Below are 26815 nucleotides of genomic sequence, written 5' to 3' on the forward strand. Positions count from 1 at the left end.
GATGTGTTGTTTTTTTAATACATTACTTTTGTATTAAATTTATTTTTCACTTGAATATCACAGCTGACTCACCTGTTGTCTGCACATAATGAAATCCAGCTGCAGAGGTGGTCTTGACTTCATACTGGGATTTTTAGCTTTGAATGTAATCATCGCTACCAGCCACAATAACTCCTTCAAAATAAGAGTTTAAATATGGCTGATAAATTAGTTATTTAATCAGCATTTGGAGATTGGTGATCTGATTCCAGCCAGTGAGTCATAGGAAACAATCTTACTGAGTTTGAGTCCATATAAAATAATATCTAAGTGATATTAACCTGATTTTTCTTTGATTGCAGGTGATCCTGACAGTTTACCTCAATGACACCCAGCAGATGCTAACTGAGGTCCCTGTCACTCCAGCGACCAGAGTTATCGATGTGGTGGAGTACTGCAAAGAGGCCGGTGAGGGGGAGTGTCACCTAGCTGAAGTATGGAACGGGCATGGTGAGTCCATTCATTGGTTGATAATGCTTATTGATTAGTATCACTTAAGGAAAGCAGCACATGCTGCAAATGCAAGACATTAACTTCATGAAAGCTTTAAAGTGGAGACGCCGAATGCATTATTCAGCAGCTGCAGATTCACACACGGAGCTGAAAAGTGGCATCATTTGATCAGTGTCAGTGGCCCTTTTAGGTGCTTAAATTCTGTCACATCTCTGGTCCGGTGGTGGATGCTCATATTAAAACCAAACTTTCAAATAAGGAGGTCAGTGTAAGTACAAATAACCCCAGTAAGCTGTAAGCTCAGTTCTGCTCTGTTTAAGTCAGGTTTTCTGCTCTCGCCTCAGTGATGTCAAAGAGAGGGGATATCCCTAATGTATCCCTAAAACAACCCGCTATTCATATCTTCTGTTAACTTATAATCATAATCCATCCGTCCATCTTCCGCTTATCCGGGGCCGGGTCACAGGGGCAGCAGCCTAAGCAGAGAAGCCCAGACCTCCCTCTCCCCGGCCACCTCCAGCTTGTCCGAGTGAACATCAAGGCATTCCCAGGCCACCCAAGAAATATAATCTCTCCAGCATGTCCTGGGTCTGCCCCGGGCCTCCTCCCAGTGGGACATGCCCTTGAACACCTCACCCTGGAGGCGCCCAGGCTTATAATCATAATCAGTAAGAAATCTTGACCAAAGTTAGAAATCAGCCAAGACAAGACAGGATATTACATCTAGAAAATTAGCTGAACGGGACTGGACTATTCTCACAGTGCATCTCTTTATCCATACACTCGTCATAAAGAGTCCAGCTCATATAATTACTACTGGCAGTCTGTCTTTGGAGCATCGGAGCACTTGCATGATTATAATCTTGCATTAAGAGACAGGATAATCGACACGGCGTAACTCAGATCTGAGTCTCTTGCTGTGAAGCTAATTATAAACCGAGTCAGACCTACAGTATGCTGCGGCTTCAGCTTGTGAAATCAAGAGTGCTGTGTGCTCCAAGTTTACTATATGAATAGACCAGCCCATCTCATTCACACACTGAGGGCGTCCATTAAAGCGTGGCCCACATTCATTCAGTCATAGCTGTCGACGCGGTGAAGCCTGCGCAGTAACGGGGGTGCGTTTGTGCGGCTTTGTGATGTGACTGAGCGGCCAGACAGGATATAAACGGCTCTAATACTACACCATGTCTTCGTGAGTGTCTGTGTAAAGCAGCACATAATAGATGGCGGCATAAATTGTGTGCCGAGTGTTGGTGCGTGACAACAGGCTGTGCCTCAAGGGCACAGCTGGCTTACTTCACTGTGAAAATATTGATTCTCTGGGTTTTTTTCTGGCTTCATTTTTCCACACTAACATTTGCAAAAAAGGGTAAAAATAAATCCTTAAAGCCCCGCTCCACTCAGAAAGAGGTTTGGGGTTTTGTGCGTTTCACTGTCACTGTGCAGACAATGGTGATAGGTTGCTGTCTGCTGCATATATGTTGCAAACCTTTCATGTGTGGCTTGATGTACAGCCAACAACAATACAGCTGCAATTTTGAATTCTTATTCATTATTCCAAAGCAAAGATTATTCATTCTCTTATAAGGAGCTTTTGCACAGTTTGTAAAAAAAGACATATTTTACAGTATCTATGTGTGGAGGATACGTTTATAGACAATTTTGGCCGTACACGACGTGCACAGGTAATTTTTTGAAACTAGTCAGTGAAATTATACATGTCGACCTGATAAAATTGTAAATGTGCTGTTTAACAAAGTAAGAATTCTGAATTATCTCTTTCTAGCTCTATAACACAATAGTGTGACGTTATGTAATTAGTGGGATCTTTGTCAAATGTTTTCTCACCCTTCGTCTGTTCTCAGAGCGAGTTCTCCCTCAGGAGTTGTTATTGTTGGATCTCCTTCAGCAGTGGGGAGCCAGGAGGCCCGAGGTCAGCTTCTACCTCAGACACTGCCCTTCCTGGACACAAGGTACAGCAAAACAAATACACATACACACTGAATTCATTAAAGCTCTCAGTAAAAACTACGTTTATATCCAGCTGTTGGTGTTAAACCAAAAAAAAAAAGGATTTGGGGGTATTATTTGAAGAGAACGTGGGAAAAACACGGTATAAGTGCTGTGCATGAGGTTTAGAGGTGAGTTCAGGGTCTCGGTCAGTAATTAGCCAGATAAGATGATTAGAGTTACATAATGGCAGGGGTGTGACGGCGAGGGGGCAGACAAATGCTGCTGAAACGCCAGGCGATATTCTGCCAAAACAACTCTTTGATGTGCTGGCAGCCATAAAGAAGAACTTTGTGAAACCAGGCAGGCGAAATGACCCGATTTTCCCCCGTAAACTTCTTAATCAACGAATGAGCGATTGTGTAACGTTTGTTGAGAGTTACCGGCCAAAGCATTCATCAGCAGGCATGTACTGGCGTCACTGTAGCGCTGGTGTGTTTTTGTGCCTGCGTCTGGTGCTCCCCACAGGGACGGGACAACCTCACCACCTGCTGGTTCCCGTCTTGCCCCTCAGTCATTAAAAAGCTCAATTATCATTCATTAGAATCTCATTATTATTGTCTGTTAGCGAGCTGTGAAGTCTTTTCAGAAAAATGAATTAATCACCACCAAGTTTTTTTTCATCTTGGCTCAGCCCATTAAAGCTTTCTCGTGTCTGTTGAGATTTTTTCATTATGGTGTCTGGATCTCAGATTTTATCCAGTCGCAGTTCATATGCCAGGAGATCTGTGGTAACATAAAAAGAACAGCAGCTCATTTGGTCTGCTGCTGTGGAGCGCTTCTCTCTCCCTGTGGTCCGCCTGCTTCTTTAGTACAGATGTGGTTTTGAGCTGTGAGCGCACGTAGCTACAGAAAGAGTAACATCATCTGTGCTTGTAAGGGATGGATTTGTTGGTGCAGCCCCCTGCGGCAGCCAAACTGTCCCACACTTCTGCTGCCAGCTTGTGTTTGGCTCTGCACCTAATACAATAAAACAGCTTCTTAAATGAGCCAATAGCTCTCCAGGGACTGGAGCATCACATTACCCTAATGCATTACCTGCTCCTAGGCTAATTTAGCTTCATCTGCCCTCAGTGCCTTATTGAAGGTGCCTGTGGTGAGTTTGCACTTCCTGTGCAAGGATATCACTTTCCATCATCAAGACTTCTGTAATTAATCCACATTACCTAAAAATTATTGGTCCGTCCATGGAGAGCAAACTGGTCTTATTTGAATGGAACAGAGGTAACTTAATAGAAGCAATATGGCCCACAGCACAGATTGTATATGAGTGATGGATGTAACCAATGTGTGCTTGGTCACATCCATGGTCCAAACAAATATGTTTGAAAGAAGGATATAGGCCAACGTTTGCAAGATGCATGCACAGGCTGTGAGTATCACAGAAACACGACTAGAATTTCATTAAGCAGTTCGTTAGTTCAGGTTAGCATTCAGAAAACCAAATTATTTTTAGATATCTGTATTAAACTCCACCACTTGGTGCAGTCATTCATTCCCAACCCAGAGAAGCAACCCTCCTCACCTCAAAGGGCGCCATAGCTCATCATCAGACTAGGATACCTCCTGGATCCCTCTGAGGTGAGGTGTCTCAGCATGTCTGCTGAGTAGGAAATCCTGACACTTCTGGAGTGATTACATCAAAAGGAAGGTCTGAGCATTTCTTCTCAGACCGCTTTCCCGCGATAAGAGTCAGATTATGGATGGACTGATGGATCGATGTCCCACGGTGAAAACCAAAGTGCAGAGTACACAGTATATTTAGTTATTGATCTGCTTGATGTGAACTTTCTCTCTGCTGGTGCTTAAATACAATTTTAACTACTTTATTGAATGGGGAGTGCTGCTGTGGCTGCTTTATTGGCTGGAGGTGAAAGTTGGAGCTGCCTGGGATTAGCCCAGATTGAACCTGTCTCATTTGAGCTCAACTCTTTGAGCGATCGTGGCTCAAAGAGTTGGCAGTTCGTCTTGTAACCGGAAGGTTGCCAGTTCGAGCCCCGGCTCGGACAGTCTTGGTCGTTGTGTCCTTGGGCAAGACACTTCACCTGCCGCCTACTGGTGTTGGCCAGAGGGGCCGATGGCGCGATATGGCAGCCTCGTTTCTGTCAGTCTGCCCCAGGGCAGCTGTGGCTACAAATGTGAGTGAATGAATAGTGGGATTGTAAAGTGCTTTGAGGGCCCCGAAAAGCACTATATAAATGCAATCCATTATTATTATTATCTTAGTAGATCTAAGATGAATCCTGCAATTAATAGATTAAAAACAGATAAATACAGAGCTACATAATTACATGTAATTAAGTTATTTTAAGGTATTAGTAAGAGATCCAAAAATGTTGAATGATCAACATTAACATGAGTATAGATTTGTAGAGATGAAGAGGATCATCATCAGCATGCAAAAAAATATCTTGTTTGCACAGAATCTGTTTGAAGTGCTGTTGTACTATTATGGTTTCTTATGACCAAAATTGACAAAAATGATAAAGCCCTCTCCAAGTACAAACTCTTCTAAGACCTCAAATGAATAAGGCAACTCTACCCGATCAAAAGCCTTCTCTGCACCCATGGACATAATAAGCTCCTGTATCTTATTCACTATAGAAAACTGGATAATTATAATTTTCTCATGTTTGTAAGAGGTGCTCTGTTTTTAACTAAACCAGTCTGGTCTGATTTAACTAAGAGAGGGAGATAGTTCTCGAATCTTTTAACCAGGATTTTGGGGAAAGTTTTGCCGTCAACATTGGTTAAGCTAGTTGGGCGATAAGAGCCTCACTCGTCAGGGGGTTTATCTTTTTTGGATCTCAGGCTATAAAATTAACTTTGATAAAATCAAGAGCAATGCCAGTTGGTTTTATAGTAAAACTTCACATCCATCTGTTTCCCCTTTCTTCTGGACTGACTCTGAATTGACACCTTCTTGAGGCACAATTTGACCAGAGTGCAAAAAGAAAAAAAAAAAGGAAGGACCTTACAAGATGGATGAATCTGACAGCTTCATGGATGGGTAGAATAACTCTTATAAAGATGAATATCCTGCCAAGATTACTTTATTCTGTTCAGTTGTTACCACTATATATTTCTAAGATAGCAAAAGAGACTGAAAAAGACTTTTCTAAATTTATTTGGCAAGGGAGAAGACTGTGCAGCTCTCTGCAGAGGTTTATCCTTCCCTAACATTAGACATTATAATTGGGCATGTCATGGCAGGCTCATCCATGAGTGGCTTTACTGTTATCTTAAACTCCTTTTGAGAAATGGGGATGTAATGCCTTTGATTTAGTAGGAGAGCTTACATGTAGAAAATAAACCCAGCTTCAAAACGAAAGACAATCCAATTCTTCCAAACACAATGATAAGATGGCGAGATATAAACAGACATAAATTGGTAGGAAGGATTTAGTTACCCACATTACACCTCCTCTCAGCAAGAGAGATTTTCTCCCTGCTTGTATTTGGATCCTGGTGCAGAAAAGGTGTCAAACTAACAGCAGACCTGTTTGATGAAAATAACAAACTTATGACCTTTGCCCAGTTTCAAAATACCTTTGGCCTTCCTCAGAAAGATTTTTATGCATATCTTCAAATTTGTCACTATGTGACGTCGCAGGATTCCTGCTCACTTCCAGGCTCCATAGAAAATTATTGTGAAGTTTGCTTTAAATAAAGGTTTTATTTTGGGTTTTTACAACATCCTGCAGAAATAATATAATCACAATGCTGGGAATGTTCTCAGGATGATTTACAGAAAGCCTATGGTGAGGATATTTGGGAGGTTTAGTGTAAATGATCCCATTCCTTATTTCTAAGTAATAAATAAAGGAATTCAATATAAGATAATACATGGAAAATATGGTGTCCTGTGGTGAATCAAATACATTCCAACAGGTCACCCCCTAGGAATGTGTATTCACTGTTTTTGGGAATGCCCTTATATTTCCAAGTTTTGGAAATATGTAGTTAAAAGATAAGTGGAGTTGTAAAAAGTAAAGTTTGTAAAGATCCTGGGCAATTTTTATTGGGGCTGCCCAGTGATCTATGTGCTGACTAGGGATGGGTATCGTTTAGGTTTTATCCGATACCGGTGCCAAACCGGTACTTTTGAAACGGTGCCGGTGCTTAAACGGTGCTCAAACCGGTGCTTAAAGAATGGAGAACACCAACTTTGTCCAAAAACCTCTCATGTTCAGCTGTTTTTTTGTGAAAAGATAACAATGTTAGCCTTTTCTGCAGCTATGGGGCATATATGGTATCACTCTTGGCTGGAAGCAGTGCTTAAACAATGGAAAAAACACAAACTTTTTCCAAAAACCTCTCAAGTTTAACTGTTTTCCACTTTTTCTTTGGTCATTTTAGCCTTTTTGGCCAGGGTGAAGGGAGCATCTGCCATCAAACAAGAAGACAGCCGCATGTAGCTATGATGATGCTTGCTAGTTCACCTTACATGCATTAATGTAATAACGTGGTTAGCCTACTCAACGTAAATTACACACGAACAACATTAAGCTACTCACGCAGAGAAGAACGGCTGCTGCTGCCGTCATCATCCGTCATTGTTTCTGCTACACTGGCAGAGCTAGGGGCCAGGACTCTATTCTTCGGGTTTTTGGGGGATGTTGCTCCGGCTCCGATAACTGGCAACCCACCCGCAGTAGATGTGCACGGTGTGAGGTCTCGCAGCAAGCTATCAAATACGGCGCATTTCTGGGCTTTTAAAAAAAACGCTATGCGTCGCCAGGTGTTTCATCGGATTTGAGGTGTTACCTCCTTTGACAGTATCACAATCAGCTTAAAGCACTTGTTGCTGCTGAGTTTGCATATTTTGCTGTGAAGTACAGCCAGACTTTTGACCGGTCCTCCTTGGACATTTTTAATCTGTAGCTCTGCTCTAAAAGAACGTACGTACCTGGCCCCGCCTACTATCCTCGGAAACGTAAAATGATTGGCTAGAATCTAAAGTGTATCACAGCTCAGGAAAAAAAAAGCACCGAAATAAAGCACCGAAATGTGCGCTGCTTTTCGGTCTGGTTACTACCGTTTATGTCAGAACCGGTGCCATGACGGTACCCATCCCTAGTGCTGACATCCTTAAAGGAGAGCTTACATTCAACTGAAGATATTAATATGTCATAATAATTAATTATGACATATAAGGACAGATAAGTGGATCCCTTTTTTTCTTTTTGGGTGCAAAAAAAGGATTTTCTCTCTCAGTATTTGCTGTAAATATTCTCTATTTTGAAAATACAGTGTTAAAATAATAATAATGATTAGTATGCGGTGGACGGGAAAAGAAAGCAGATTTTCACATCCTGTTCGTTTATCCTTGCGATAAGGCGAACACGCGCGCTTCGGTGGTTAATTAAGGCCAAGGCTCTGTTTCTGTGTGTGTCAGTCACATGTCTGCCAGGTCACAGGGCTCAGCACACCCAGGTCCAGTTTTAATATGCTGTTTCAATATCTCTGCACACTTTTCTTTTCATTGTTCATTTATATGCAGGAAGTCAGCAGCCTTTGGAGCAGAGCTGGACCACAGCAGCAACAGCAGAAAGTGCTAATGACAAGGTTGGTACACACACACACACACACACACACACACACACACACACACACATGAGGAACACGACAGGCCACGTTCTGCATCTCCAATTGGCTCAACCTCAACATCCAGGCTTTCATTGTCTCCTGAGATTTTGATTCTGTACAGTTACAGCATGTTTATACACACAGTCTATGTTTTGTATATGTAACTACAAAAAATATATATCATGCAGTTATTTAAGCATGACATATCAGAGGTTTTATTTCTAAAACTGCAGGATTCATACTGATGTGCATGCACCAAAAGAATATTCTGATTTATTAAACTGGGATTGTTTCTGTTCCTCTGAAGCTCCACGTTAGGTTCAGGTTTGTAAAATTTCATCAAAACACCTCTGTTATAAAATTTGAAGATGAGGACTCGGTGAAGAGCTGCAGCACACAAACAAACATCCACAGCTTTGAGACCATCCATGTCAGTTATGACTTCCTTGATTCCAGATAGCACACGGCCTCTTCAGGCCACAGCTTTGGGCTGTCTGTGGTTTAACCTGCAGCCAGTTTGGCATAGCGCCATCATGGCCTGTGGGTTTTGTCATTGTGAGGTTCAGGTTATTTCTCCTTGTTTAGCTTCTGTTTAAGGTTTTGTGTTTTGCTTGGATTTTGCGTTCTTTGAGTTATTAATCTTCTCCCGCATCTTCTTCGTCGTCATGATTAGTCTCTCGTGTTTTGTATTTAGTTTTACTTCTTTTGTATGTGATTAGTTTTAGCTGTGCCCCATTTCCCACCTGTTTCCTCTTCCATTGATTGCATGTCTGTGTGTTTGTATATAGCCTCAGTTTCCTGTTGTTTTTGTGTGTGTTAATGCCCTGTGTGTGCTCTTTCCAAGAGTTTGGAGTGTTATTTTTGTTGACTTAATTGAAGGTTAGTTTTCATTTACTTTGTTTTGTCTGCGAGTCCTGCATTTGGATTCTGCTTACTGCTAGAAACTGTGGCAAGAGCAACGACTGGAAAAGGAGGGAAATCGTGGCCTGTAAAGGTAAAGTATACTAGCACAGAGGTGACAAACATGCAGCCCGGGGGTCAAAAGGTCACCTGGATGTCTTTGCAAGAATGGAAAATGCAGTTTATTCTCATTTGTTTGTTTTTTCAATAAGCTGCACTGCTGCTCCTGGTGATGTCATGTCAGCAGTCTTTTGCATACATAGAAATATCTGGAAAGTCAATTCTAGATCTGAAATGGTTAGAACTCAAAATTCAAAGTCAACATGTTTTTGCTTTTGCAGATTCGCTGTGATTTGCAAATGTAATAATACATGCTGCTGAAATTAACTACTCGGGCTGTTTTTGTAAAATGATGAAGAAATGATGTAAGCATTAAAAGACACTTTGGTTATCATGCAGCAGTTTTACAGGTCCGGCCCACTTGAGATCAGATTGGACTGAATGTGACCCATAAACTAAAGGGATATCTGGCAATCTAAAAGGGTTAACCAAGCTTGTTTGTACCGCACATATTGGTGTTTCATGCATGGACCAATAGAGATACACTAAGTGTTTATTGGTGAGCTTTAAAGGTGGATTTGGTTAGTCATACCCTCTGTTTGCAGAAATGTTCCTATAATTTATTTTGATAGCTTTTGGGTTTGACTTTCAAAATAAATGCAAGAAATAATCCCAGTCAGCGAAGGATAAAAGACATCTGGCTCTTTAAACTTTCCTTAATAGCATTTAATTTGAGGAATACAAAATAAACCCCGTAGTCGCAGCGAAGTAATTGTATGAGTGTGTCTTTGTGAGCCAGTATTCCCACACGTACAGCACAATGCATGTGCACGTTTGCGTGTATGTATTTGTCTGTGTGTGTAGTGCAGCGGATTAGCCGGGGGATTAGTGACAGTGATGATTGAACTGTTCTACCAGGAACAACCATGCGAGCACACAAACACAGCACATGCACTATACACGCACACTGTAATTGCTGTTTATAAATTCACAAAGAGAAAAAAAGGGTAATTAGTCTTTTGTCACCAGCCTGAGTCAGTCCTTCAGCTAACCATGTTTTGCTTTGCCAGCATGCCTTATCCTGTTATCTTGAGGTCATGCAGTAAAAAGAGCAACTGACCTCATGTTTGGTGCTTTTAATTTGTCACTAACAGCTATTTTGAACCATCCAAACCATTGTGTTTCAGCACAAACTGCACATTTGCTTTGTATATCTGGGTTAGGCCTCGGCTAGCCAGTCATAGACTGTTTTTGTGCGTATTGGTGGTGGTCAGTCTGCTGGATGGTCATCCTCTGTGTGTGTGTGTGTGGGTCAGTCAGTGAAGGTAGGATTAGCTTGGTCCCATGACATAACCAGGCTAAGAGGATTGCTAGTGAGCCAAACAGCTCCTCCTCCCTCGTCTCGTCTTCCTTTCACCTCACACACTCCTTCACACTCTTAAGGTCTCCGTGTTTCTTCGTCTTCATCCTTGAACATTTGCTTTAAAGCAAAAAGATCTGAGGCACAACAAGACAGAGGGGGTGAGTTTTGGTCCATTTCTTTTTATATGGGTGTGTGTGTGTGTGTGTGTGTGTGTGTGTGTGTGTGTGTGTGTGTGTGTGTGTGTGTGTGTGTGTGTTTGAAGCTACGTTGATGCGATTTCCACTTTTTTTGACCTTTTCACTTTAGATGAAACAGTAGAATAACTCCACCAAACAGAAGCCAATCTGAAGGTGACTTTGAGCGAGTGAATAATTGTGTATAAGCTTGTTTTCTCCTCCTTAAACTTCTGAGAGATATTCTCTGACTCTGGTTGCACTCACACACATTGGCTGGATACTTTACGAGCAGTTTGTCTATGTGTCAGGGTGGAGCGTTTGGCCGTGTGTCTCTCTGTGTGTCAGTGAATCAGTGTGGTTTACATCTTGTGAAAACAGGGTGTGGCTTCTTCTTGCTTGACTGTGTTATTTTGTCTGTGTGTGTGTGTGTGTGTATGTGTGTCAGCCTTACTTTGGGATTTGGAAGCGTGTCTCCGAGTTGGGGTGTAGCTGTTGGCGCTGTGTAATCATATCCAAAAGCGCTCACTCACTTACGCACACAAACGCACACCAGATGCTGTTTCTTGCCACAGGATGATGTAAAGATGACAGCGATGTGTGAAAGAGATCGGTGTGTAGTAGTTTTTAGAATTGTTATTCACTAATGAATAGTGATTCATCCTTTAAGTTTTTGACTGCAACAATCCAGGATAAGTGAGTATTCCCTGTTTTCTTTAAAAAGTAGACCAGACTTTGTCATTCTCCGACAAAAAAGGACAAATACACGAGCTCCAAGAGCAGCCTAGTAAAGTCAGTCGAGTAAAGAATAATTTATATTTGATGGTTATATTTTACAGATTGTAGTGACATTTTTTACCTGTATTTGTGGTTCCTGGATGATGATTTTAGTTGTGATATTTTCATCTACGCCACAAGGTTTTCAGTCTATCCATCATTACGTGTGTGCACAGCTACAGAGAAAATCATGTAGAGTTTCATTTATGCCTCAAACTGCTCAGATTTTTTTTAAGTATTTCTGAAGACTTTACCACAACAGCTGGATCCACATGTTTGATTTGGCACAGATTTATTGTTATATATTTTAGATGTTGGATGCCATTCTGATGCAGCATTTTCATTTATCTGAATTTGGGACCTGCAATAGAAGATGACTGGCTTGTGAGGCTGGGTTTGTGTCTCCTTCTGGTCTGAAAATGGTAATCTTTTGTGTGTAAGGCATATATATTAGGCCCCAATCACAGGAGTCTAGAGACCAGCCAGTGACGCCTTGACAATCACCAGTCATTAGGAATAAATATGTATTCCCCAACTGGATTTTGGCGCTGGACTTTCCTATCAGTCACTAAGTGAAATTGGTTGCAAAAAGGTTTGTAGTACAGCAATGAAAACCTCTTTGCAGTTGTTTTGGCCACTAGCAGATTGACCTGGTTGCCCACAGTTTGAAACACAAAAACACGACACATCAAGCAGTTGTGAAACTGTGAAAGGTGTGATGTACCTTTTGAATTGTGTTGATTGTAGCAGAAAGCCACACCTTTCTCTGGAGCTCGGAGAGTAAATGGCGAGCGTTTGCAGACAGGTCATCGTATGGATCAATGTGGATTATGGATCGATTTTACCTGGCCAGCAACCTCCTGTACCCACTCCCTGGTTACCGAATTTCACAGTTTTCCCCAATAATCTTTGGTGGCCTGAAGCCTTAACTACTGCAACACGGAGCCACAAGTCAAAAAACACTGATAGACATTTAATTGTGAACTGAAAGTTTTTGAAGTACTAACTCTGTTTGTTGGTAGCATATAATAGCTATTAGCATACACCAACCTGGTCAGGACCCAGCTAGTTTCTAACAGTATTAGGGAAAGGAGGGCATGGCTGTCTAATGACCAGTCCAGATGGGGCTGGTTGGGAAATGTGTTAAAATTTTATGCTCGCATCTCAGGGAAAAAACAAATCAAGAGGATTCCCTCTGACACATTTGGCATGGCTCTGAGTGGTGCATTTTGTTAGCATATACTGTCCTGCTGTTAGCCAATAGTACTGATGCATAATAAATTACAGACGAAATTAAATTTTCATGCTGACATTAACTGCATCAAGGAGCCGTCTGTGTCCTCAAACTGTGCCGCTCTTTGAAGGACTGACACATACTCTAAATTAGAGATGGTCGCTGTGTTGTTTCACTTTATTCTGTTTAGGAAAAACATGTTAGCATATAGTTTCTCATCTGACTGACACAGTGCTAGTTGCTCAATAAATGAGTAGCTGTTACTACTTAATGCTGGTGTCTTGCAGGCCTTTCCCTTTGCAGCACACTCTCTTACAAACCTCGCCCCTGACCTCAGAGTAACCACGAGGGCCGTCACACACTTTGAGTTAAGGCACAGAATTCAGTTTGCTGATCCTGCTCTGTGTAACTCAACCCCATCCAGCTGCATGTGGGAGCGCTGCTGTGGGATATATTAAGCAGTCAGGTGTGTCTGAGCGCTCTTGACCAAACACACATCAAGGGATGTGTTGATTTAAATTAATATGAAGCCTTTCAAAGTCCAGGGTCAGGGGCGTTTGCGGACTTGAATTGCCTCCTGTGACGCAAGTCCTGGTGCTGCTGTGCCGAAGCTTCCTATACTCTTAAATTAAATGCTGTTAACTGCTTTGCCCAAGGACACAGTCGGGTCACATGATGGACAAGTTCAAAGATGAGCTCTTTCAGTTATAGGATGTTTGCAGCCACCAGGCCACCCTGCTGTGTGGATGTTGGTTACTGAAGCTCTTCTGATAACAGAGCTTTCCCCTTTGGTCCGGCCTGGGGCTTCAGGAATGTCTGAAGGCTGTTATTGTAAATTTAGAAAAATATTTTTACTGGAGGTGCACAGCAGATGGGCAGGGGATGGGTTTTATTACTGGAGGGACCTATGATCAGAACAATGTGTGTGTTTGTATGCATAACTTTGAGCACTGTTGAGAAAGGCAGTGTGCACACACTAAGAAGGTCAAATATCTCCATGTGCTTCAGATTATAGGCACAATTGCACCATGAGAAAGTAGTTTACAGCTGAAAAACACACACTGCTCAGGTTGCCAGGGTTGTCTGACACCAAATATTACTATCCAAGCCTCAAAGCCACCCCCTGCTGTCATCAAAGTAGCCCAATTTTGTTTGCCCTAAACTAGGACTTCTCCACCAGTTAGAGCCAACAAAACTGACAACTGAGCAAAGCAGGTGAGCACCCACATGGTTGAGATCAAAACCCAGATCACACACTCTACTGCCATCCAGGCATGTAGATGTTTAATCATTTTTTCAAGAAGGAAACGTGGCACAGCATAAAGAGCACGTCAGAAACTTCAGTCACCTTCAGATCACTGTTTTCCACCTGGACCATGAGTGAGAAAGCAGCTCCTCTGTCTATCAGGAGTCCACGGCACAAATTGCTCTTTTCCAGTCTAGAACTGGTTCCACATGTTCTCACCAAAAACAAAAAGTTGGGTAACTTCAATGAAATGAAAATCAGGACAGATAAGTGGATCCAAACTTCTATTAGTAAATATTTTGTTCTCGTTATTCTGTAAATGTGGGCTGTTTCTGAAAAGACACCAAGACAGAACTGGCTCTGCACTGGCACAGCAAAGTGTTGGTGGAAAAGGGTTTTGACAGCCAAAATGTGGATCCTGGAGCCAAACAAAGCACCAGAACACCTCCATCTAAAAGCAAAGTCCAAATATGGATCTTTGAACATCCTAATGTTGCATCTATAACACTGTATCCACAAAAATATTGAAGCTCTTTATTGAAATCTTTGTGTTATGCATTATTAAATGAGTGATGCAAACCTGAAACGGACTATTCACCTGCTATAAAACATTTAGAACAACAATACAACAATGCAGGCCGCAACAAGAAAACACTTTAAATGTAATTGATGTTTAGTTACAGAAGTAACTAAGTTAAAAGCTCTGGTATCTCCCTTAAACTTACCCAACTTAGAAGAATGCCCTGTGATCCTCTTCTTAAAGTGGCTGCAGACTGAACTCATTGATGGCACCGGTGCAATAGTTAATGTTCTTGGTGTTTCCATTGCAGTCTGCAGATACTAGCGTCAAGATTTCCATTTCCTTAAAAACCCAAGTAATTTTGCCAACCTTCCCGGAGTCACTCATAGAAAAGAGGTCACGTTTTAGTCAAGTTTGGAAAAACATTGTAAGAATTAAATTATTGGGAGATCTGAGCTTCAACTATTAAACTGTTAAAAGTAACATTTTTGCTATTTTTTGCCACAACAACCTGGTGCTGAATGCCCAGAAGACAGTGGAGATTATTGTGGACTTCAGGAAGCACACAGCTCCACTCCACTCCACTATAAAGCAATAAGCAACTGTTGCAGTGACAATGATACAAAGTTTCCATCCATTATAAAGAAATAACACTCACATCCTAAAGTACAACATGTTAAAATCAGTGTTGCTGGTTATAAATAGTTGACATAGCTCAATATACTATACACACAGCACAGTCACGCCCATGGAGGGCTGCACCCAGAACAGGAGGAATAACAAATGTGTGTTTGTCTGTGTGAAAGATGAAAATGTGTGATGCAGCAACTGAGTCACATGTCACTCTGTGTGTGTGTGTGTGTGTGTGTGTGTGTGTGTGTGTGTGTGTGTGTGTGTGTGTGTGTGTGTGTGTGTGTGTGTGTGTGTGAATGAAAATATGACGCAGCAGCAGTCAGCTGTTAACTGTATAGTGTGTGCGCCATGCATACTACCACAGCCATTGATCATCTTCACCTTTTTTACACCACACATCTGGAGCAGGAGGCAGAGGTTGATGAGAGCAGCTAGTGCCCCATCAGGCTGTGGTGCAGTGATTTTCCTTCTGAGAGAAAGTAGGAGAAAGAAAAAGGGAGGTGTGAGAGGAGAGAGAGGGAAAGAGAGTGAGAGAGGATGTCGCTGCAGCAAAAAGCCAGCTGCAGAGAAATGACAAGGACTGAGAGAAAGAGAGATGAAAGAATACAGATATGGAGAAAGATGGGGCTTAATAAGCAGAGAGAAAAGTGAAGGAAGAGTGGAGACGAATAGATGAAGAAAAGGTTGAGGTCGAAGAGACTGGAAACTGAGAGCAATAACAGAAAAAGAGGGTGATACTGAAAGAAAACAGAAAACGAGGGCGGCGAGGAGTTCCTTCTCTCGTTTCGCACCTATTTGTGTTTTTTCATGTTTACTGTGGCAGTTGAAAGCGGTGTCACATCGGTGGGATTTGCTCTCTGTAAAAACGTCACATGAGAACGCACTAATAATCGAGAGTTTTTATGAGAGAGAGAGAGAGAAAGGAGGAGAAGGGAGGGTGTGTGGGCCGAGCGAGTGAGGGAGAGGAAGAGCGAGTGTCGTAAATCTCAGCACATCACCAGGCGGACGAGAGGGAAAGTTGTGATAAGGATCGCTCTCATTTCCTCCTCTTTAAGCGGTTCTCGTGCAAGCCTCTGGCAACGCTTTTCCATCAGAAAGCATTAAGGTCCGGCGTGTCTCTGAGACGCTTGTGAGGATGGAGTGGAATGAGGTAGATTTGGTGCAGGAATTTACTGTTGAAGGACAATGCAGCAAAATTAAAGTCCGCTCCTGCAGGATCACATGGGACAGCCTGCAGGTAAATACAGCACAGCGGGATGCTGGTAGGAACTGCATGTTAACGTCAGCGGGGGGCTCGCAGCAACACAGTCTGCAGGATGTGTTAGAGTGTCTTAACAGCATGAGCGGCATGACACTGTGGCTAAGTGTCAGGTGAATTTTTAACTTTCCTGTAGCTGGAGTGCATGTTCCCATTTGAATCAGTGGAAAGCTAGAAGCTGAAGCTTTTAGAGGACTTCAGTGGCAGGAAATCCCAGGAAAACTGTCTCACACACTGCTTTGACTGACAAGCGATCCTCAGCCTCAGTCCTGCAGACGGAGGTTTTTAAACTGAGGAAGTCAGCAAAACTGCTCAGGGTGTTTACAGAGCAATACGTATCATGTTTGCTTTTCTGAAACCAGCTGCAGTCGAATCTTCAGAGCTTTTTCTAGATGCTTCTAAAATGTATTTGCGATGGCTCCAAAATGTGAAAAGTGCTGATGCATTGCAGGGTTCTAGTTTAGTACATTTTCAAATAACACACACGTGTACTCCTGTGCAAACACTCGTGATACAAAAGCAATAGAAAGAAAACAATTACTTTTCTTGCTTAAAGGTAAAATAGGAGCAGGCTCGGCTGTGATGGAGAGCAGAGGCAGAAAAAAGATGACAATATAATTTAATGAATAACGTGAAAAATGGAACAAAAATCATACACGGCAGGAAAAATTTTACTAAAACATATTCAAATGAACAGCTCTAAAAGGTCCTCAGTGCTGGCAGTAGTAGGATTGTTATGCATGTAGCATGAGAAAGAATGCTGGCAACTCATCCAGGTGACTGTACGGGCATTAAGCTGCAACTGGAAACGAGTCCATCATCATGCATGACTTTGAAACTGACTGCTGGTCACTAGTGGGCATTTTAGGCTCTGGTTGCCTTGGTAAGCCACTAATGTATTTACCATGAGGTCATATGTCAATCAGTGGCATCCTGCACTCTGTGGAAGTTGAGAGAATTTATCTCAGGTCCTGCCACATTATGTCACTAGGTGCCTGAAATCTATATATGGTCTCTGGACGGCTTTATATCAGAGTAAAAATGAAGCGTATACTCACTTTAGGTGATCAGAGCTGTGCCTGAGCATGTTTGACCCCCAAAGTCAGACCATCCATCCGTTCTGCCCTGTCTGACTTTAACAGGTGGGTCCGAGAGGACACGTTGTGCATGTTGTAACTATGTAGAACTTCAACATTTTGGCACCAACAACAGCATTTCTGAAGTTTAACTGAAAATCGCCATGTTAACAAATTCATAAATCAATAAGGCAACGAGAAAGGCCGATGTGAAATGACACCAATTAAAGCATAAATACATAAACTCATGAACCTCACGATGCTCTGCAAAAGCACTTTTCTTCATGATAAAAACGCAGAGCGTGCACTAAAAGAACGAGGAACTGAGAGGAGAGAGAGAAAGGAGCAGTGGTTTCAGCAGTGGACAGAAAAGACTGAAGCATGCTGTTGCACAGTTTTAGTTTAGTCTGTGTGGAGGGGAGGCTATCAGGCTCAGGCATGGCACAAGACAAGTGTGCCTAGTCTGACTGCATCCTTCATCAACCACGTATGGTTACTGCATGTAAGCATAAAAACTGCTTTTTGCTGCTTGTCTGAAGCCCCACCCTGTAGTTCCATCTATGCATTATATACATTTTAAAGGGATATCAGACTGAAAGGGCTTAAAAAATATAAAAAATCTTAAAGTGTCTTATGCTGATTGGCTCTGAAATTACTCTTGAGATATGAGAAAACAATGCAATTATTGTTGCACATCAAAGTGAGGAACCACAGGATCCCAAAAGTCAGCAATTAGCTAATGATATGTGGCGACACTGCCTGGAAAACCTTGTGTATTGTGCATAATGTCACTGTCTAAAACATGATGTATTGCAGTGGAATACACTATGTGTGCATTATGTTTTATGTAGATTTACATAACTCGGTCCACGGTCTATAGCACAGTGTGGCTGTCAGGGCTATTAATCACCAATACTGATATTTAGCATAGCACTAGTGCTGCCAGAGTTAGAGCTTCCAGTAGTTAAATTGATGATGATTTTAATTTGTTTCACTGATTTCATAACTTGTGTCATAACCCAAGGGCGCTGTTCTTGGTAATGGAGTTATTCATCAGCGCCTCCCTTACTCATGGCACATCTAAGTCTCCACTTAGACATCAATATTTTTTCACACATTTAACAAAATTTGCAGTGGCCTCCGTCCTCTTCGACCCTAATTTAACGTTTGGAAACTATTTCTGTCTTATCACTGGGAAAAAAAATCATTTTTACTTGAACTACTCAACCCTTACTCCAAGTCCCATTAAATGCCAGTAACAACAGACTCTTCTGTCTCCAGTTTCTGTGTCCGATAATCGGAGCAGTCCCCAAATTCAGGCCACTGAAGTACTGCCAATAATCATTTCAAGTCAAACAGACACCAATGTAGCTCTCACAGAGAAGACTGTAGATTATTTAGATAAAAAGACTGATTTGGGATTTTTTTTCCTTGAGCGCCATCAAAAAAAAAAAAAAAAAACGTCCATGGTTTCAAGCAGACATCTGGCAAAAACCTGCAATGATCAGAACTCAGAACTCACATAAGTAAAAATGTTTTTAGTGCACTGAACATAGATGAACTGACCCTTTAAAACTGTGTATCCAAAGACTGAGTATAAAGAAGGAAGTAGCCACTGTAATGTCAGCCAATAACATTGTAATCGCTGGTTTCTGAAGCATTTTGGCCATTACCATTTCAGCTTTTTGAAACCAGATGACACAAGTGAAAACACATGACAAAGAAACCGAAGGACATTGCATACTCAAGGTCTCAGGGTCACTAATAAGGACCATAATTTATAAAATGAACATCATGTTTTATTACATTGGACTTGAAACTAGTGATTGAGCCCATAAACTCAAGAGAAAAGGGTTTACTAAAGTAATCACGAGTCAGTTGCCAAGAATTTTATCCAATCTGTCTTGTTCTTGAGCAACCGCCCCCTGCTGGCCTTTACAAGCGATTCCCATTTAAGGCCCATCTGCACTGGTTTTACTGTTTAGACCTCTGTTACTGATACTCTGATACTCCCTGTTTGTGAGTATATCATTTATACTAATAACCATCTTAGATTTTGCCATACTCGTTTATATTACTTATAATGTTGTCCCACCACAATCTGTTAACTCTGGTATTCCTCAGGGTTTCATCTCAGGTCCCGACTGATTCCTTTTAGATGATCAAACTGCCCTAATAGATATCTGTGCCGTATAAGTAATCTACTATACTAATCATATAGTGTTTCCAAGGCTGACCAAGGAAATAAATACTTCTTGGTGATGTAATGCAATAAACTAAGCATAACTGAAAAGTTCGCAGTTTTTTAAAAATTATTCACAACTCACATTCTCGCCCGGTGATGTGGGCAGATGGCTCATATGTTAGGGGTTCAAAATTGGAAACAACAGTCACACGACGAGTCTTAAAAATGGAAGATGTTGATGGGAGCAAATTTCAATAGATATCAGTGTACAGAGTCTTGATCTTTAATGCTCATGCATTCATTTGCCCATAAGACAGTTTCTGTTTTTGTAGAACATCATCTGAGTCATTTTGACATTTGGAAAAGCTTCAGATTTGAGATTAACTTTGCACAAGAATACAGTTGCAGCACAATAGGCGGAGTTTGTTCAGCCCAAATGGGAGTGATGGATGATATTCATACGTCAATGTTACTCTGGATGGGGGGTTAAACTAAATGAAGCTGTAAGCCTGTCTGAGGTTTAATAGTATGATCGCATTTTTAATCCCAGGTTGAAACTCCATTTTCTCTGTCCTAGGATGGCTTAAGTTGATGTAGTGTATTATGTCATAATCAGTCATTCACACGCTGATAGTAAAATATCTCCAGAGGCCAGACCTTTCTGGTGTTGTAGGAGTCAAACTGTCAAACAATAATTATTAAATATTATAATACTGTACCGCAGTCTGTTGAAAAGTATTGTAATCGTGGAGCCGTGTTCTGATAACCTGGCTATTAAAGGACAGATGTAGTCATATCCAGCTTGTCTGACTTCACTGTGAACTGGAAATGAATATAACACCCCAGGTGCAGTGTGTGTCTGTGTGTGTTCATAAGTAAATGTGCACAATAGTAGGATGTAGCTGGGTTGAAACCTTCCGTTGTTGTCTGCTAAAGGCATTCCTCCCCGTTTCCCACCCTCACACGTACACGCAAACACACATCAGTCTCTAGAAAGATATTCCTGAACAAAGCACTCTCCCAGAGATGTATCTGTAAGGAAATGCTGTGAGGGAAAGGGGATGATTCTGGCGATTTTTTTTTTTTTTTCTTAGCCCTAAACTATAATTCTGTCGCTCTTCCAGAGCCACCAGCTGCCTGCCTAATAACATTCAGTAAAGCTGCTCAGTGACCTAAAATGTGAGGTGATATATGTGTGCAGCTGTGCTTTATCTCCTGTCACAGTTTGGGTTTTCATCTCGACAGCAACAGTGAGACGTGTAATGGATGGAAACTGTGGGAAAACACTGTCTGTCTCTATGTACATAATGTATTAATGTATAACCCCTGTGTGCCGGTGTAGGTTCCCCGTGTGGAGCTGACCCTCTCTGAGCTCCAAGAAATGGCCACAAGACAACAACAACAAATAGAGGCTCAGCAACAGATGTTGCTCGCCAAGGTAAAACACTCACTCATACTGTACACGCACACAGAGCTGCTGGATGGATTGCCTGTCAGTTAATGTAAGGTTAGCTACATTAGAGTCTGTCTGAAAAGATCGGCTTTGAGGCCCCTGGAGCCTCAGATGAATGTGTGTGCGCATCACATCACATGCATCTTTTTGTGTGTGTGTGTGTGTGATTGAGTTCAGGGTTTGAGGAACGACGTGAAAGATTGGCTCTGGAGGAGAGATGTCGTTTTCAGACGTAGGCTGGGGAGAATTGAGTTAAGACTTTTTCCGAGGCTGCAGTTTCTTACATGCACCACACAGGAGATAGTCTGGTTTAGAAATACTCAGTGAGGTTTACCTGAGGGAGCTGCCTGGGTGGAGCGTGCAGGAGGAAGCGCACATGACAGCTGCTCTCCAGACTATTACCAGCGCTCTTCTCACATCAGCACAAATCGATGAAAACTCGCACAGTTGAAGGTCACAGTAAGTTTGTGCTGGAGAGTTTGCACGTTAACCCCTTAAGCCCAAGGTGACATGGGTCAAAATATTGCTACGCCCAGATTAAGTTTTTTTGTCGTTGTTTTTTTCAAGTACATATATACCCCGTCAGTTGTAGATGTGCACACGTTGTTGATGTTGAAGGGAGACAGTTTGAGCAGATCTGAGAGACTGGACAGTGTGGGTCTTTACATAGTGCGTCTGTTTTGTCATGAAAGAGTTTCTGTTTTAGAACAACATAATTTGGGTCGTTTGAACATTTGGAAAGCCTTCACATAGGAGCTGAACTTAAAAATAGGAACGCAACTACAGCACCACAGGCTCAGTTTGTTCTAGCCCATTTCAGAGTGTTGGAACTGTAAACGCAAGTTTTGTTTTTCCTTGCAGCCGGCTTTGTTGCAGAAGACTGAGCTATGGATTTTTAGCTAGGCTGACCATAAAAAAGAAGTTAGACTTGTAGAAATGTTGTTTGGTGGACCTTGCTAGTGCTGAGATTTTGGTCCATATTGATGTGATAGCCTCACACAGTCGCTGCAGATTTATCGGCTGAACAACCATGATGCAAATCCCCATTCCACTACATCCCAAGCATGCTGTAGTGGACTAAAAGTGAACTCATTGTCATGTAAAAGAAACTAATATGAGATTAATTAGAGTTTGAGATAAGTACACTGTGGTCATAGAGGCATGGACATGGTCAGCAACAACGTTCAAGTAGGCTGTGGTATTTAAACAATACTCGGTTGGTGCTACCGGGCCAAATGTGTGCCAGGAAAATATCTCCTGCACCATTAAACCACCACAAGCATGAAGCATTGATACAAGGCAGCATAGACCCATGCTTTCATGTTATTCTCTCCCCCCTCTTTCAGTCACTTTAATTTAAAAACTGTGTAATTTTAAAACTGTATATTCTGTGTATTTATTGTCTCACTCTTATTGCTTGTTCTTATTGTCCTTCTCGTCAACGTTATGCTGCTCTGTTGTATGTTAATTGCCCCTTGGGGATAAACAAATACTGCCTGGATTCAGAACAGAGGTCTTTATCAAAGAAAGGGGTAAAGATGTTTCTTTTTTGATGTGGTGTGAACTCGACTTTTTCTCACTTTTGACTCTTTTGGCTGATGTTTAGAAAGCTTCAGGGCTGCAGCACATGTGAGAAAATATCTGGAGACACAGATCATGGTCATTCGGCCCCATCCCCAGATTCAGGAAGTGGCCTTCTGAGTTAGCAGGAAATGAGTTCAGCAGGGATCTACAGCTGCTGGGAAGTTTACCCAGTATTGTACTCCAGGAAGGAGTCAGGAAAGTGAGCCAAACGGCATTCATTTGGTAAAGTTTTCGATAAAATGCATCAACCACAAACTTTTATTTGGCCATTTTGAGTTTTTCAAGACTGCTGTGGAAGTGATTTCTTTTGCCTGTCAGTTTAATGCTGATATCCAGCTTTTTTTTTTTTTTTAAAGCAGCAGTTTAACTGCTTCTGTAATTTGACAGCTATTAAGTGTTTCCTTCCAGCTTGCTCAAGCATTTCCTTGCTGGATGAAAAAAATCCCAGGCGCTGATGTAGAAACATTTTCTGTCTTCTCAACATTAATATAACGAAACGTAGATTGATGACTTCCTGGAAAATAAAAAGTCGAAAACATAAAAACTTTTATTCCTGCACTACGTCTGTAATTAAACACCCTTCTCTTATGTAATGTGTTAGCAGGGCAGCTTCCTGCCAACATGCCCTTTTCTCCTCCTCTTTGTGTGTTTATGTGAAAGAGAGAGACACACAAACGCATGCACACACACACACACGCACACGCACACACACACAGGTCAGCCGTACTATGTACCTGCAAAATACAGAGTGAGTGGTGTAAACTGCTTCAGTCAGCATCACACATCACAGCCTTTCTCTGTCTCCTCACTGTAGTTTATTGTGTGTGTCAGATACATAGATACACACAAGCTTAAATGAAAATCAATAGCAGCTGATGGTCTTCGGAGTTGGATGTGATGATCGGGTGAAAATAAACTGCATGCATGGCAGTTATTATAGTATTATGCTGTTGACTAAGGATGTGCACGGCCAGATGATTAAGTGTTCCTGCCCTCACTATTCAGCACTGAAAACACTTCTCGTTTAAATGAATAATTCATATTTTATGAATGCAGAAGACCAGCTGACTGTTAGGTCTAACACATGGGCATCCAACATGTGGACCACGGACCAGTACTTGCACACCAAAGGGCCCAGTTTATCCCACTAGATTTCTTTGCAGTTTGTGGAAACTGTACTTAAGTCATTAAGTACTCCAATTCACTGTTGCTCCTGGTAAAGTGATGCCAGCCTTTAATTAATTCCTCATTAATGAGGAATCTGACATTCTGTTCTTTGGTAAAATATTAGACGAGTGGGGTAACTGGTGTCTCCAAGTTTGACTTACAGTTTCAGCTTTATTAAGATCTTAAGGCTCAAGTAAAGGTTGAGGTTGAGATAGATGACGGCTGTGTGTAGCTGCAGATGTGATGGTCCAGAAAATGCATGTTTTATGTAGAGTAAAGATAAACACTTAAACACGGCAATAAGCTGCTGGTGCTAGTGCTGCTGATATATATAATCTGGTATTATGTGTGTACAACAGGATGCATGGTATGAAGCGGCACACTAATCTATTTCACCAACATTTGAAATAAGATTTTATTTATGAAAAATAAGATTAACATGCAGGTGTGCAAAATGAGAGGGAACAATGTGAAAACACATGCAGTTTTCATTTCTATAGTCATTTAGTTGGATTTAACAGCCAGTGCTGAAAAACGTAACCGAATAACACCAACACGTTTATCAAATTTGAATTCTGCTGATTGAAGTGCTGGAACAAATGCCACTGTTGCTCCTCTGTTTGTGTAGGATCCTCCTCAGTCAGTGAGCTGATTCAGAAAACAGGCTTTCAGGTTCTCCAAGTGAAAACGGGCTCAACCTCGCTAAGTTTAGTTGGTATACCAGATAATCTTATTTTTATAATATAAAAATAGTATTTTTTAGTTTTTTTCTGGCTGGGTTTGCAAAACATGATTTAGTTTCTTTAAAACTGAAAATGCCATGCCACTTTTCAAATGAAATAAATGAAAGTCTGGAAATGACTCTACTTTCACTGTACTTTTGTTTCCTGCAGGAACAGAGACTGAGGTATCTTCAGCAAGGAGGCAGATCCAACCAGGGACAGTCACAGGTGCGATCCACACCTCTGTTAGTCTCCTTTGAGTCTATACAGCACAAGGACACCCTATTTAAAGTTTGCTTTGTTGCTTTACTCACAATTGTGTGAGCAATATATTCATCAAACTAATACAGTTTAAAATACAATAATCTGCATACTGCTTCCTTTATGTGGTTTATATCTAATAATGTGACTGCAGTCTAACCTAGAGGCCAGTTCGCTGAAGGTTAAGTTTCCTGTTTGTCTGTCAGAGGGCTAAATGTTAATAGGTGCTGAAGCTCTGTCTGTTGATTACTGCTGTCTGCAAGTATTTTCCAAGTAAAGCAAATACCTGCGCTTTCATTGGATAACCTTCAGAATTCATTTGAGCATCTTCAAATTAAACACATTGTAGGCATTTATTCCTGAAACTGAGACAGTAAATAATCAACTAAAACATGTATTTTTCTGCATCTTGGGTCACATTTTAGTTAAATTACAGAGCAGGTATCCTTTCAGTATACCTAAATGACTGGAACTGCCACCACTTGAGTGTATGGGGAGTTTTTAACCACTTTAAACACTGACTTCTCTTTTTCAGTCTGAAGCTGAGAAGCTGCAGCGGCTCAAAGAGCGAGTGGAGACGCAGGAAGCGAAGCTGAAGAAGATCCGAGCCATGAGAGGCCAAGTCGACTACAGCAAACTGATCAACGGAAACCTCTGTAAGCCTAAACACTCTGTAACACTGTAGAGTTGGTGACTGTGGATTACAGGCCCTGAAGTAAACGACTGCATATTAAAAGACCATGAATTTAACCTCATAAAGCCTTGATGCTGCAGCGTGAGGGATTTTTTTTGACCATTTACTCAGTCCCTTACAGCGTGCTCGGTGTTTATATGTATTTCTGTAGAATCTGAGCACTAAAATCTTAATAACTACAGCGATGTAATTTCAATCTGACGTCCTGCTCTCTTTGTGTAGCTGCAGAGATTGACCATGTGAGCAGCCTGTTTCAGGAGAAGCAGGCGGAGCTGCAGACTGCGGTGATCAGAGTCGACCAGGTATGAAAATTTATTTGGTTTCTATAAACTTTGAAGCAGATTTGATTTGATAAGATATATGTGCACATATATGTATTTAATTTTGGTCTAACAGTTGACTCAGCAGCTGGAGGATTTGAGGAGAGGACGCCTGCAGCTACACTCTGGTGCACCAGGTCAGGGGGCACCCACGGGACCCCAGGGTGCAGGCACTGGTCATAAGGGATCGCCTCTTTCAGGCCCTGCAGCTCTGGAGCTGAGGAAACTTTACCAGGAGCTGCAGGTAAACTATACCCTGAGCAAACACTTGGCCTTTGCCAAGCAATCTTTACGGCTAATTGAAAAGATGTGTAGTAAATGTTTATGTCTCAATCTGGTTGGAAAAACAAAGGACACCTGTTCTACCAACACCTCCGCTGCACCACCAAACCATCTAAGCATGTGGGAACAATATGTTTTAGAAGCTCATGCAAATAAGCAATGCAATAAACACTGTGAATGCCATGAGGTTATACTAGTTTGGTACCTACAGTGGATATAATGTGGCTGTCTGATCACAGCTATTTTAAAACCAATCAAAAACATAATAAAAATATTGCAGAAAAAAAGATGTTTAGTGCGACCTTCTCCTGCCTACTTTGGGTGTCAGAAATCATAAATGTGAGTAAAACGTTTTGGGGGTTTTTAAGGCTCGTAACCGGCACAATCTGGAGCAGAGCAGCAAGTTGGCCCAGAATAAGGAGCTGCTGAACAAGAGGAACGCCCAGGTGACCGTGATGGATCAACGCATCGGTGACCTGAGAGAACGCCTGCATAAGAAGAGAGCAGAGGTGCAGTCTGCAAAGAAGTCTGGTCTTTCTTTATCATGTTATATGAGTCTCATTCTGGGTGTCTGTGTGTGTCCACTTCAGTTAAGTCGTATGAATGGAGGCACTCCGTCCTCCCCTCAAAGCTCTTCCCACCCCGGTGCTGGAGTTTCGGGTCGAGTGGCAGCTGTCTGCCCCTACATCCAGGTTCCATCCGAGGGGAGACAAGAGCCAGGGTACCCGCTCCCAGCTGACCCACCGCCCAAACCCACCCCTCTCAGCCACATTCGCTCCCTCTCAGGTTGGTGGATGTTTATTTTGTTTTGTT

At 41.8% G+C, this 26815-nt stretch overlaps 1 protein-coding gene across 5 annotated transcripts in view; it reads left to right on the forward strand.

The window, feature by feature from the left end:
- The window catches only part of LOC113011648 (apoptosis-stimulating of p53 protein 1-like), a 56053-nt gene that overhangs the window by 14923 nt on the left and 14315 nt on the right, over window positions 1-26815 (forward strand). For 3 of the 5 annotated variants that reach the window (XM_026151257.1, XM_026151255.1, XM_026151256.1), the window contains exons 2-11: window positions 342-489; window positions 2361-2468; window positions 8009-8073; window positions 20862-20957; window positions 24617-24673; window positions 25242-25362; window positions 25623-25702; window positions 25797-25964; window positions 26371-26511; window positions 26593-26788. In XM_026151257.1, coding sequence (XP_026007042.1) covers window positions 342-489; window positions 2361-2468; window positions 8009-8073; window positions 20862-20957; window positions 24617-24673; window positions 25242-25362; window positions 25623-25702; window positions 25797-25964; window positions 26371-26511; window positions 26593-26788 — 1180 coding nt within the window. Of the gene's footprint in view, window positions 1-341; window positions 490-2360; window positions 2469-8008; window positions 8074-10306; window positions 10576-15361; window positions 16238-20861; window positions 20958-24616; window positions 24674-25241; window positions 25363-25622; window positions 25703-25796; window positions 25965-26370; window positions 26512-26592; window positions 26789-26815 lie in introns of those variants that run through there. The other 2 variants (XM_026151259.1, XM_026151258.1) reach the window with 2 other exon arrangements.

The sequence above is a fragment of the Astatotilapia calliptera genome, chromosome 19 (genome assembly GCF_900246225.1).
Source record: "Astatotilapia calliptera chromosome 19, fAstCal1.2, whole genome shotgun sequence".
Classification (NCBI taxonomy): Eukaryota; Metazoa; Chordata; class Actinopteri; order Cichliformes; family Cichlidae; genus Astatotilapia; species Astatotilapia calliptera.